Genomic DNA, 14646 nt, shown 5'->3' on the forward strand with positions numbered 1-14646 from the left:
AAGGACCTTCCTGCTCCAAGCTCCAAAGGGCACCACCACTGAGCAACTTCCTGAGCTGCTGTTATTCAAAGCAGCACGTGCAGGACAAAACAGCAGCAGCACAAAACCTCTGAAGCTGTAGGTGCAGCTCAGAGCCTGAAGATGGGCTGATTTCAGTGCTCACACAGCCTGGAGGTGTGCAGTTATGTCAGAGGCTGAGTCCACAATGCTCCTCCACTTGCCACAAAGCCTGGGGGATGCAGCGTGCCTCAGGAGCTGTTTGCAGCCTTCACCACAGAATTTCCATTAGCATCCTCAGTTTACCCTGTAACATGCAATTCCAGCAGATCCTCTGCACAAATACACCTCAAATTGCTCCAGAAGGTCAACGAGATAAATAATGGATGGCTTCCACCTTTGAACTGAAGCTGTGAATGGCCACAGTCCCAGAAAACAGCCAAAGGCACTTGCAGCAGCAGAATTTACTGCCTGCAAAAACTGCTGATAGGCAATATCCTGGATCCCCAGACCAGCCCCAGGGGCCACAGAATCTGACTGGCATTCTGAGGGAGCACTGCCCCGCAGAAATCACAGCCCCTTCGAAGCACAGGCAAGAGAAAAGGCTGCTTTCCATCAAAGAGAGACAGCGAGTGCTCTCCTGAATGCTGTTAATATTGACTTTACCTCCAAAGAATTCAGCTGTTTACCCTGCTGAATTATTCTGGGGAATATAAACACTATATAGCATTCAACACAGCAAAAATCAATGCCATGTATTATTGAAGGGCTGGATAAGAGCACAATGGCCCTTGATAAGCATTCCTGGCGTGTCACCCACCGTGGGCTGTGCTGATGGGGAGCACTCTGATAACAGCTGGAGGTTATCAGGGAACACAGCCAGGTAAGCCCTGCTACACAGAACACCAACCCAGCCACAGCAGCTCTGCCAACTAAACAATGCCCAGCCCAGGCCTGCCAAAGGCAGCCTCAGTCACAGACTGAAGCAGAAGCAAAGCACAAATGTATTTATTTAGTATGCAAGGCAGCTCTGAGCAGGCCTAGGGATGGTGTGTGCCCATTAACTCCATCCCAGCACACACAGAGCAGGGTGACAGCCAGAAGTGACTTATCTACATAAGAAGTGCCATCAGAGTGACATCCCCGAGCATTTGTCTAACATCTCAGTGCTCACAGCACAGCATTACCTCTCCCCTCAGTAATTAGATCTCTTAACGAGCGGGTAGCGCTGCCTTTCTGCCCAGCCAGCACGTCCTGCTGTTTAACCATGATCAATGGCACAACCAGGACATGACAGGGGACTTGATGCAGTTAAAAGGCAAAAATAACCCACAGGAGCACAGGCAGGACTCGCTGTAGAGAGATGCTGGGTCCTGCCAAACACCGACTCTTCCCTAAGAACCTTCCCCTGCACTGTGCAAACCTCTGCAGTCGCCTCCGGGCACAAAACAAGAACTGTCAGGAGGCAACATCTCATCTCTTCTTTTAGCCAAGAGTCTGCATTGGCAGAGCAGGGAAATCCCAAAATCGTGTTTGGATTAAAAACCCTCTGCAGGTTTGCGTTGGTTTGTGTCTAATTTCAAGACGTGGCAGCAAACTCCTGGCTGGTACCTCACCGAGTGACAAGTGTGATTTAGCTGCCAGCAGGAGGGAGCGTATCAGTCCTGGCTGAGATCTGAGCTGGTTCTTTCCTGGTGCCTCCCGGAGCTTTTGAGAAGTGCTCTTAGGGAAAGTTTAATCTCTGCCTTGAGAAGGATGGGGTTTCCAATCAGAGCATTTACCAGAAGTCTCACTAATAAGAATATCTGGATTCATGATCAGAAATGAATAGCATGGGAATGGGGACACAATGTCACCTGCTACCTCTGTAGTCCTTTGACATCCAACAACAGATTCTTTCAAAATTTACTTTTTTTAAAAGCAAAAGAGAAAAATTGTTAGATGACTGCATCTCCTACATTTCTGCACCACCACAGACTCCAGACCTGTGTTTATCTGACAGGAAGATTGCTGGCAATGCAGCCACTTGCTTTCCTTAAAATGTTCCATTAAAAAAAGGGTCAGGCTTCCCACCTTAAGTGCCTGTGAAATTAAGAATCAGTAGGTCACCCTTTTAACTTACACCTCATTCATTAGCACTCCCATTTCCCCAGCCACCTTTAACACAAAGGCATAATAAGTGACATTTGTGTTATTTTAAAAAAACAAAAGCTACTTAGAGAGCTATAAAAATTTTAGTAACAACCAGTCATAAACAGCTAAAAATTAAGAAATTATTTAAATTATTAAAAAAGAAAGTTTCCAATAATTTAAGAAACCCAACAAAACTAAGTAAAACAGAGTGTACTCAACCTATCTTTATACTCCAAGACTTTTAAATTAAAGCAAAAAGTTAAAATAAAGTAACAAAATAAAATTTTAGTAGACACGGGGGCAATACCTATTCAATATTAAATAAAACTTCAATACCTGTAACAAATAATTATGTTATAGTAAGAGGGCAATTAACCAATCTAAAAAAGCTTATTTTTGCAAACCATCAAAGTACAAACTTAGAAAACAAGTGAAGATTCATAAGTTTTTGTATATACCCAACTCTCCAAAGGCACTGTTGGGTAAGAATTCATTAAAACAACTAAAAGCAAAGATCACATTTAAAAATAAAGACATTATTTTAAAAGTAAAACATCAACAATTTGTAAAACATACTAAACTTAATATTAACAATTAGTAAAATTAAAAATAAAATGTGGCTGCTCCTGCTGCAGCATTCCAGGGATGCTCCTGCAGCATTCCAGGGATGCTCCTGGCCCCACCCCAAGCACCATCACTGGGATACTGGGCTGGGTGTCAGCAATCAGCTGAGCTAACAGGAAACCAGGAGAAAGCAGGGCACCACAGAGCCCTGAGGAGGTCAGGGGCCAGGATGAGAAATGTTTGCCCGTGGCAATGCCTCCAAATTCCTCACTAATGACACTGCTGCCTCTCTGATGGAAAGGATCAGAAAGACTGCCTAATGAACACAACTCATTACTGGAGGCCTCCTGGGCACGGGATGACAGGGTTGCAGACAAAAATTCATCCTAGCTCCCAGCAATGTGACAGACTGTGCATGTTTTGGCTCCAAATAATCATCCTGGTGGAGTTGCCAGTGTGCTGTGCTGAGGGAAGGCGTGTGAAAACGGCAAGTATTAAGAAAGAAGCCAGTTAATCCCATTACAAAGTTTGTTTTACTTCAAGAGGTCAATCCAAGCACTCTATAAGGCTCTTGTGACACCCAAATCAAATGCTGACAGCTCTTTCAGTGCTGAGGAAGAGAGGGAGAGATGGGAGGTCTTGTACCAACACAGAAGTGAGGGAACAGGATCTCACAAATGCTGCTTGCTTCACTCCTTTGTGATTTTAAAAGCTTTGTGCTTACAAAAATTCTACATGTTCATTTATTTTGCCTTGCCCCACCCCCTAAAAATGAACTTCTCTATCTCAGCTGGGGGACTGTACACTGCTGCACTGCAGTGATTTCAGTCCCAGCTCTCACATCTCCTCACTGTCTCCTGCTGTAAGCATGCAGGATCACAGCGCTCCACTGTCCCACCTACCAGCAGCCTGACGCCACGGGGCTGCCACCTGCAGCTTCTAACACAGCAATGACAAGGGCTAAGTGACACAACCAACCACCCAGAGAGCTCAGGTGCAGCCAGGTACCTCCTGCAGCCCCCGGTGACACAGCTGTGTGTCACCCCAGCCTGTTGTGTGTCACCATCAGATGATGCTGATCAGAAACCTCTGCAGTCGCCTCCCGGCACAATTTAAGCAAAGCAGCAGTGAAGAATTATCAAGAGGCAACATCTCCTATCTTCTTTTAGCCAAGAGTCTACATTTGTAGGGAAGTCAGAGGCCCTGCAGGGGACAGAGTGTGGCAGAAGCAATGACCTGTCCCAGCCTGACGTGGTGTCACCCTGGGAACGGCCCAAGCCATCCTGATTAATGAGGAGTGGGCAGCAGGGAGACACCTGGGAATCTTTCACTGCATTTTCCAAAAGCTGCACATTTCCCATTCATCTTCCTCTGGCCAGACCTGCTTGAAGCTCTCTGTTAATAAGGGACGGTCCAACACCTTCCATTAATTGCAGGATGGCTTTTGCCTTGACACTCCACATCTCTATTCCTTGGCCCTTTTCTCTCAGGGCTGCCTTTAAAAATCATAAATTAGACATTACTGCAGAGAAGCCTCTTTCTGAAGTGATGGGGAGAGCACAGACAGAAGCACTGCCCTTCAGAGACAGCTCTATTTAGTTAACCTCCGTATTTTTAATTACTGCCAATTTCCTGGGCTGTTTAATGAGAAAGTGCACGGCAGTTCCATTATCTTAGACTGACCTAGGGCTCTCCAGGGCACCCCAAGCCAATGGTAACTGGTGTTCAGCAGGCTCATTTGGAGTACCTGGAAAAACCATGGCAGCAGAATGGAAGAAGAGATGCTTTCTTAAGTTTCCAGGCCATGTGGATTAACTTTGGAATAATTCAGAGGTCAATAAACAGCAGGAATCTACTTAGACCACAAGGATTTCATTGAATAAGGTGTGTGAATCAAACTGACAATGTCCATAAACCATCCTGCCCTTCAGTTAAAGGATAAAATCCCACACAGCCAACAGTGAAGTAAACAAAAAATGGTCACACTGAACCAGCAAATCCCACAAAACAAGAAAATTATGGAAGAGAGGAACTCAAGAAGCTCGGCTCTTCAAGCACAGAAGCTAAATCTATATTTTGGTATTTCCAATGACACCATGTGAGCAAGATGCATCAAGGTGAAAAAACTGTCAGCAGCAAAACCATGTCTCATTTGAAAAGGAGTAAAGTTGGAGCATAAATCATGACTAAAGCTTCAGATGTGACCAGCATTCCTTGAGCAGTACAACACAACTATTTCTTAGAAGAGCTGAACACCTAAACATAACAACCCTATCCTACACAGCCTGAGTCAGGTCTGAGTGAGGAGTGAAACCAAAGCTGGCTATTCCAGATATATCAGCGTGCCTTCTTTAATGCAAGCACAATTTATACAAGAAGGGATGCCTGTGGATTTCCCTCTCTGGGATCCCCTCGGTGTAAGGAGGACATGGTGTAAGGAGGACATGCACCTGCTGGAGTGAGTCCAGAGGAGGCCATGAAGATGCTCAGAGGGATGAAACACCTCTCCTGTGGGGACATGCTGAGAGAGCTGGGAGTGTTCAGCCTGGAGAGGTGACTAGATGGCTCTGGTGAAACCTTAGAGCCCCTTCCAGTGCCTGAAGGGGCTCAAAGAGAGCTGGAGAGGGGCTTTGGACAAGGGTCTGGAGTGACAGGACAAAGGAGAATGGCTACAAACTGACAGAGGGCAGGGTTAGATTAGATGTAATGAAGAAATTCTCCCCTGTGAGGGTGGTGAGGCCCTGGAACATGTTGTCCACAGAAGCTGTGGAACACATCCCTGCAAGTGTTCAAGGCCAGGTTGGACAGGGCTTGGAGCAGCCTGGCACAGTGTAAAGTATGTGGGTTGGAACTCCATGATCTTTAAAGTCCCTTCCAAGCCAAACCACTCCACGATTCTACAAATGCTGTGATAACATGGACTGAAGTGGGAGCCTCTTTCCTGGTGCACTTGTCAAGCAGAGCACATCTGCTTTTGGCAGAGTGAAAACACAGCAGAAAGCAGTTGCGTGTCAAAACAACGCCGTGCTCGGGGTGAATATTCCGCCGCAGGCTTGGCCTTAATCATCTGCTTCCCCAGCAGCACGTAGGTTTCCCTAGGGATTAAATAAGGCAATGCAATACTCTGTTGGCTGGCTATGGGGAAAGCTACTCAGCACTGGCAGGGAACTTAATGCCAGCACTGAGCTCCTTAGTGCAGAGCAAGGGTGGGAAAGAAGGGGACAGAGGAGAGCGGCTCCCCGGTTGCCAGGTAGCTTTGAGTTACAGCCATGCCTCATTTGCCTGAGCAAACACACCCTGCAGCACTATATTTACAGAACACGGCCTTTGCTTCCCATTCCTTTGGGAGAGATAAAAATACTGAGAATTCCTCCTCTGGGAACTCAGCAACAGTTGTCCTCGTGTTGTTGCTGTTGTCCCTGAAACGTGGCTGTGCTTGCGAGCCGTGCTGGAGTCTGCACTCGTCTGTGCCACCACTGCTTGCTCCAAATTATGATCTGGGGTAGCTCCTCTCCCGTTTGCTTCACTAATCCCAGTGATTCCTGAATATCAAGATGACAGCTTGGAGTTACCCCTGTAAAGGTGGTCTGGTCCCAGACCAACAGCATTGCAAGTTTCGGAGCAAAATCCTAACAGAATTCACTTTGCTGTCTTAGCGGTCTGACATCCAAACTGCAATTAGCAGAGAAAATTGCACCCTGCATCTGAATCCAAGGGAAGGAAAGGAAAGAAATGGCTTCTCCCAGGGAAGAAAGAATCGGAATTATGCACTGCCTGAGCAATATGAATTATTAAACAGGGATATTTTGGGGAAACAGATACTTGTCAGAGCCCACAGTACATGGTGCTGCTGGGGGGATCCTTCACTAGAGGAGGTTTGGAGAAGGGAATACCATGGATTAGAACAGAAACATCACTTAATAAGGTGGCATTTGTACATTTGTTTAGTTTGAGTTGCTTTCCAGCAGCAAGCCCAGGAAAACACAGAATGCTGTCAGTGCACTGTGTATGCATTAGCTGCTCTCCACAGCAGCAAACCCTGCCAACCACACAGCCCATCTTCACAGGGCACGTAAAAACTGACCAGTGTTCAAATGAAGGGAGGAAGCTGAGACCTCTCAGGGGGCTGTGATGTCCCCAGGCCTCCCAAGAGGAGAACAGGCACTGGTGTCCATTACCTGACCTCCCAAGGAAAGAGCAGGGATTGCCCTCTTCTCCTTGGCAGCCAAAAGCTGTCATTCCAGAGGTGTAAGTCATAGGCTTGTGAGCACAGGCATGGAAGACTGTTAAAATAAAACTTGATACCACAGAAACTAATGGGTTTGTTAGTGAAATTTAGAGCAGGTCTGAGGAGCAAGGATCTTCACCAATTTGACACCTGTTTTGGGCAGCACTTTCTTCAGAACACACAGCTCCCCCCAGCAGATGTTTAGGAGGTAAGAGAGGGGTGTTTGCTATCATTGGGCAGCCACAGAGAAGGTGTGGGTGAGCAGCACATCTATTTTCAACAGTAGCATCATAACAACTTGATAACAAACATTCTCATTCCAAGTTCCAAACAAACCGGCGTTCTGTGTAAAGCACTTTGATAAAATTGGCTTCTTAACAGGTACAACACACAGAAAGTGCATTTGTGGCAGGATGGGAACAGGCCTACAGGCCTGAGGGGACATGTCCAGGGCTTTAGGCAGCCCTCTGAAAAGCCCAGCACGGTAACATTTACAAATCTCTGCTCACATGTAATTTCCAAAGGCCACCAAGCTTCCAAATTTTTTTTTATGACACCAACAATGATGTGCCACTGACAAAACTGGACAGACAAAAGCTGGGAGTCAGCAACTGGAACAAGGCTCATAAACACCTCATTACAGCCCACTCCCTGCCAGACTGGGAAAGGGGACACCAGTTATGCATGGCAGTGACCAGAACCGGGGGAGCAACACTGGCACGGATCAAAGCTTCAAGGGCAGAGGAAAGAGATCAAACTCTTCAACAGGACCTTTTGACAGAGGCTGGTTTTCCTCCTGCTTCCAACCTGTCCTGGGTTGTAGGATTTGTGTGTGTTCTATTGCCATCTGTCAGAGCTGGGGCAGTTCTCTGCTGTTCATGGGGCAGTTTTCTTTATCTCTCCCACAACCAATCCTCCCTCCAGGAGATTTCTGCTGTTCATGGGACATTAATTATTAATTATCTTCTGTTCATGGCCAGTCAGTGTCCCTGCATGGCTGATCAAATTCCATCATCCATTGGGAGATGCTCTGCCCAGGGGAGGAGCCAAGCATTCCTACCTGGATACAATCTGAGATTTTGGGACACCACAGCAGCCTTTGCCCTCTGCAGTCCCAGAGGAGCAGCTTTCTCCTGCCCTGCATTCCCAGAGGAAGAGCAGGCCCATCTCCAGCAGCCCTGGAGCTCCAGAGGAAAACTCCCCCCTTGTGCAGGATCCCTGCTCCAGCAAAAGCACAGCTGGCACTGCAGGAGGGCTGAGCCACCATGGGATGGGACTGTGCCACCACCCTGACACACAGGGTCAGCTCCTGCTCTGACAGTGGTTGTTTTTGTTTGTTTGTACTATTGCATTTATATTTTTAATTTTCCTAGTACAGAACTGTTATTCCTGCTCCCATATCTTTGCCTGAGAGCCTCTTACTTTCAAAATCATAATAATTTGGAGGGAGGGGGTTTCCATTTTCCATTTCAAGGGAGGCTCCTGCCCTCCTTAGCAGACACCTGTCTTTTCAAACCAAGACACAACCCTACCCCAGCTGAAGGCTCTGGCAATGTGTCCCTCCCAGAGGCAGGCAGAGGCATTAGTCAGCCTCCCCAGAGCAGCTCTGGCTACAAAAAATGTAAGCAGTGATTCTGGAGCCAGGGAATCATCCCAGGCTCTGGCAGTGGTGACTAACTGGACTGCAGGGCTGCAGAATGTCACTGAGCAAACAAGTTAAAACAGGAATGAGCTTCAGGGACAAGGCAGCATGGAGGACATGCACAGGGGATGCTCCCAGAGGATGCTCCCACACCAGCTCTGGATACAGAGCCCAAGTCCCAGCCTTCAGCCAGCTTGTGGCACTGCCCCTCCCTGCCATTAGAATACACTGACAAACATCATCAGTGTGACTCTGGGCCCAGCTATGTCAAAACAGACATTTCTTGGCTGCTGGAAGGTTTCTGACAACCCTGCCACCCCTCCAAAAAACCCAGCATGTTAACTAGAATCATGCCTTCAACACTTCTCCCTGCCTCACCACAGGAATATTCCAGGCTAAGTAATTGCTCACGACTGTGTGTGGTTGCTAATTTCTGGGAATATAGAAGGAAGATATTCTCAAATGAAAGAATACAGCTTTTAAGGCTTCAGAACAATGAAAGGCAGGGCAGGGCGATTGCCTGAAGTGCAGAAACTAAAAGCTTTTTCCTTCAGAACAAGAGTAGAATCGAGTAATTGTCGTTTCCAGGGAGATGAGGAACTTCAGGGATCAGAGCTCAATCTGCAGTTAAATGGATTGGAAACAACTCCTTACCAGCTGCTGAAAAAACATGGATAGAATCACACAGGAAAATCAGAGAGAGCTTTTTTTCCTGGCACTGTGCACATGCCTTCACATTTAGGAATGATGGACTGATTATTTAGATGATCCGGGTTAAATATTCATGAATGTTAAGGGAAAAGTATTTGCTGTGCTATCCCTTTCCTCATCTATCTCCCTCCCATTCACCTCCCTTCACAGCAAAACCTGACAGGTATTTCAGCTTTTAAAAGACAAACCTAAAAATTCCCTCTCCCGCTCCCTAAGTGCAACTCTAAGCAGACCAGGGATGTGAAAAACACCTAAAATAAGATCTTAAAACACTCTTTACAAGTTGGGTAGGCCCCTGCCTTTCCCCAGAGATGTTTCACAGGTGCCAAAACACAAGAAGCTTGCGTTTCAACGGGATGCCAGATTCTGAGCTTCTCTCGTGTGAAAAAAGCAAACCCCAGGAGCTGCACAGGATTCTCCAAAATCACCAATACCTTTGTGAGTGCTGTAGAGGGCTGCAAATGTCACCACGAAGAAGGTGGTGGAATATTTTCCAGCGTTAACCAGATGAAAGGCCCGTTTGTTATCGCGGTAACGGCGCAGGCACTGGATGAATCGCAACCAAGCAGGGATGCACTGGACAACTGCTCTCACTCCGTAGGAGTAGCTGTTACAAATCTGATTATCTGCAAGAAAAACAGGAGATGAAGCTGTTAAGGCAAAGAGTTAGTAAGTTTAAGAACTGCTGTTGTCTGCAATATCACTTCATGGCAGTGATTCCCCACCAACAGCTGGTACCGAGGCACACAAACAGCAAGAAGCCCAAAGTAGCTCAATATTCCATCTTGGAGGTGTTCAGGTGACGTGATATCAATAACACATCCAGAGAGATCACCATCTAACTCCCTCACCCTGCCAGTATAACCAACATGCTCATTAGAAATTATCTATTTTTAAATGTGCTCAGCGCTGTTGGCGGGACTGTGAATAATCAAATTAAGGATGGAATTGCAAAAGGCCTTTGACACTGGATTTTTGTGCATAAATGGGAGAGCACTTAGAAACTCTGCAGGACAGCTCTAAAAGGCTACTTTGCCAAAGATGTCCTTGACCTGTTTTCCTTTTGCATTGTAATAGGAAAAAACACATTTCAGTATGGGATTGGGTTTAGCGTTTTTCACTTTGTTTTTTAAAAAGCAAAGCCAAGGCACAGTCTGGTTTCAAAAACGGAGATGAGAAGCAACCACACCACAATGCCATTGTGTCCCCTCCTCCATGTTTGAAGGCCTTCTTTTTATTAAGGCAATGACCAGGAAACCCTCAGCTTTTCCTGGAACTCCCCAAGAGCTCCATACTCTTCTGCTGTCTCAGCACATCTAAACCAAACACCCTGCTGCCTAACATTCATTTGGTTCTTATTCACACTAAGGGAGACACATTATTAGCTGATATTTATCCCAAAACACCGTGCTTTCATTCCACAGCTCAGATTGGAAGAGGACAAATTGTTAGGCACACAGTTGCTTTATGTGTTTTAATTTTATTTTTAATAAGTAAATATTTAGCTGCTCGCAACGCTGCCTTTTAAAACGAAGGGAAAGATCAGACAGATTTGAAGAACAAAGTGAGCACTGATGCTTATTGAAGCATACAGCAAATTCTCTCAGCAAGTGTCAAAACCATCAGACAATATGATTTGCCAGCAGTCACTGCTTGAAATGGAAAGTCAACGGTGAGGAGACAGGTACTGTTTTGCCACTGGGAAGGCCAAAGTCAAAATTCACATTCCAGCTCTGTGTTCCTTCTGGCTAGAAAATAAGGGAAGACAGAGCATGGACAATCGTGGCAAAGCAGCATCAACTCAAATCAAGTAAAGAGGTGGCACCAAGGAGCTCCTCCATCCTCTCTTGCTTTGGAATGGAGCCTGTAAAAACCAGGCTACAGCACAGACAGCTGCGCTCAACAAACTCAGGATTCTCATGATGAGCAACAGGAAGAGGCTAAAGGCAAATACATGGTTAAACTACTATGAAATAAAACAACAATGCCAGAAAAATGGATTTCTCTTTCCAATCAGGAGTGCTGTGTCTAAATTCTTTGATGGATATAGACATTGGGCCAAATAACTGGATTAGGAAATGAACACTGATGTGAAATTCCATTTCTCCGAATGGAAGTAACAAAGAGGAGACTCTCTCTAATGTCACGTTTACAAGAAATGCCAATTATTTCTGTTTCCTGAACTATTAATAACCCTCTTTAGAACAGACAATTAGGAAGCTGCCTGGCTCAGTGTTTCTCAGGTCACTTTGACCCCATTCCCATACTCTACCTGTATTTGCCAGAAGTCCAGCATTGTTCTCCCACTGAACCTCAAAGCTGTAGAAGCAGATCATGTATTCCAAATCCATAAGTATCACGACCAGGCTGTTGAGCTGATCAGCCAGCCAGAAATCTGCGAAGCCTACCTTGTGGAAGGGAGCAGTGAATACTCGAAACTGTCAGGAAAAACAAAGCAGGAATAATTCATGGCTGTGTCAAAGGCATCCAAATGCAGTGGCAGGACATCACAGAACTGAACAAATATGGAAAGAACAGAAATGCTTGAAGATTTATTGCTGACCTTTTGCTCCTGCTGACAAAAAAGGATAACTGTCTCCTCACTTGCAGTACAAAGAACATTCCTGCTTTCCTCCTCCTGTATGCATCTATTCCTGTGCCCCCCCAGCCTTTTGTTTTTTACTGGCAGAACAGCCCAGTCTCCTCTAGCCAAGCTCTTTCCCAGAAAATCCCAGAGTTCTACACAACTCCATTTCCCTCATTGCCCCTCACTTTGATCAGCACTTTCTTTCAGGCACTTACATCGTGTCCATTGACATCTTCCACGTTTACCTTCCCCCTCACACTTAATGTCAGTTGGATTTAGACCCTCAGCACAGCCATTAGTCTGGTCATGCCTTGGTTTACTTAACTCATGAGTTGTTCTTTGGTGTTAGAAGTTGTGACAGTGAGGATTCTTACTGGGTCTGCCAATGCCTCCAGCAGGGAAAGGGTGAAAGAAAAGGCAGAGGAAATCCTATTGCCCGTCAGCTGGACTCCCCCTCAATCCCAGTCCACTTTCCCTCTAAGCCTGAAGAGCAGTTTGGCTCCTTCCAAAGCAGACAGTTTTCTGCTCCATTACCTTTGATTACCCCTCTCCCTACCCAGTTAGTTGTAGTTACTAATGGCCAATTTCTCACAGAGAAGGCACCAGCACCATCCGGTCATTCTGGGATTTATGAACCTTTAAATTAATGAAAGCACAGGCTAACACTGCTCTTTTATACTGCTCTCCTTATTAACCTGAAGAGTGCACAGCTGCAGAAAGCCAGGAAAGGACTGGCACATCCCCATCAGCCTGTAATGCAGATTTAAGGCTCTGCTCCTAAAATTTCAAAGCCAAATAAGGGATTAAGAGTTAGTGGCATAAAGCAGATATGGATCTTGACCCAGCAAGCTCTGTGCTCATGTTGGATGGCACCTATTCCCAGGGGTCAAACAAGGCCAGCCTTTAGGGAGGGCTGTCTTCAAAGGTGCCCAGCTGCAGGACAGAGGTCAAAAACCACACCAGCCTTCCCTACAAAAGCTCCTTCCTCCCTTTTCCCAACACTCCCTGATACTGTCTTTATCTGTTTCATCATAGACCATTGTTTTGTCCATGAACAAAGACTAGCTAAGCAAATGAAATGTGAAAATAGTTTTACAGACATATTCCCTGGGGAAAAAAATTAAATAATAATTAAATTAAAAAATTAAATAATAATACTCTTGTTATTTAATTTAGGGAGAAATACTTCAGCACTGCCAGGTACCGTATTTGCAGGGACTCCCCTGGCAGGGAGGAATGATGAACCTGACTCCATGTTCTCAGAAGGCTAATTTATTACTTTATAATACTATATTATATTAAAGAATACTATACTATACTAAAGAATACAGAAAAGATACCTACTGAATGCTAAAAAGATAATAATGAAACTTGTGACTCTCTCCATAGTCCTGACACAGCCTGGCCCTGATTGGCCAAAGAGTGAAAACAACTCACACCAGAATCCAATGAAACAATCACCTGTGGGTAAACAATCTCCAAACACATTCCACATGAGCACACAGGAGAAGCAAATGGGATAAGAATTGTTTTCCTTTTCTCTGAGGCTTCTCAGCTTCCCAGGAGAAAAATCCTGGGTAAAGGAATTTTTTCAGAGAATGTGACTGCTACAGCCAGGTGACAGCATAAAACTTTTAAGAGAGTAGAAGTTTTCCACCTACAGGTTATAGCTGAGGAGAAGTCAACAGATAGATCCATGACATATCTGGCACTGGGATCTGAGTCAACCCTCCTCCAGAGCCTGAGCTGCCATCTGAACCCTCCCAGTGCCATGTGCCAGGCACTGTGGCTTCTGCCTGCTGCCCCAATTCCAGTGGAGGTACCACAGCCAGCTCCTTGCTTCCCAGCTGAGAAGTGTCTGCAACATCCTCCAGATAAAGTCATAAAGCACCAGAGCTGCACCTCAGTTTCAATAACCACTTGCAATTCTCTATCAACAACTCCACAGCCTGAGCACAGACTTCCTGGTGCTGATCCCTGCACTTTCAATTGGTGCTGAGATGCCAGATATCTGAGCTGAGCTGAACACTTGCTAGCTTTTCACCTCTCCCAGACAGGCTCCCTGCACTGCTGTGGCCACTGAGCTCCTGCAGACAGCCTGGGCACGGGGACATTCCCTGGGCTTGGATCCAATTCCTCTCTGTGAGCTGCTCTCCCCAGCCCACACAAGGGCACTCAGGGGCTTCTCATCTGGCAGCAAAGGCACAAAGAATGCTCACCTAAGCACTCAGGCAAGAAAGAAGAGCCTGGCAGGGAAATTAGACTTTACTACAGGCTAAATTATTTTTTCACTCAGAGAAAGATCAGTTCTGATGTTTTGCCATCCCTCAGGGATTAACACAAGAGATTCCACCCTCAACCAGCAGTTGATGTCAGTCACAGGGGAAGGCAGGAACCTCCTAGATCTATGAGGAAATGATACAACACACTCAAGCATGCCCCTGATTTGGTTCCAGAAAAACTGAAAGTGCCAGTAATACTCTGCTATACCTGGTATGTCAGATTTTGTTTTGGCTGGAAATGAAACATATGAAGCATGTGAAGAAAAATGCTCACCAAACATAATTTTGTGTGAGCAGAACAGTTCTAAGACTTGTGCTATTTAAACCTCCTTTCACCCAGAGAGCTGCTGGCAGCTGCATGGAGAAATAAAATACACCCAGCTGGTCAAGTACACACAATAAAAGCTGCTCTTTATGTGGCCTGGTCTCTTCTTTCCCCTTCCTCCTTCCACATAATGCACACAAGTACATTGTCATTTCCCACCATTAAGGTGATCTTGCA

General features: G+C 45.9%; 1 protein-coding gene across 2 annotated transcripts in view; it reads right to left on the minus strand.

Annotated features, from left to right (window-relative positions):
- XPR1 (xenotropic and polytropic retrovirus receptor 1) overlaps positions 1-14646 on the minus strand; it is a 110004-nt gene that overhangs the window by 7788 nt on the left and 87570 nt on the right. For both annotated transcript variants that reach the window (XM_064427641.1, XM_064427640.1), the window contains exons 10-11: positions 11548-11713; positions 9710-9901 (exon numbers count right to left, since the gene is read on the minus strand). In XM_064427641.1, coding sequence (XP_064283711.1) covers positions 9710-9901; positions 11548-11713 — 358 coding nt within the window. The remainder of the gene's footprint in view (positions 1-9709; positions 9902-11547; positions 11714-14646) is intronic.

Source organism: Passer domesticus, chromosome 7, assembly GCF_036417665.1.
Source record: "Passer domesticus isolate bPasDom1 chromosome 7, bPasDom1.hap1, whole genome shotgun sequence".
NCBI lineage: Eukaryota > Metazoa > Chordata > Aves > Passeriformes > Passeridae > Passer > Passer domesticus.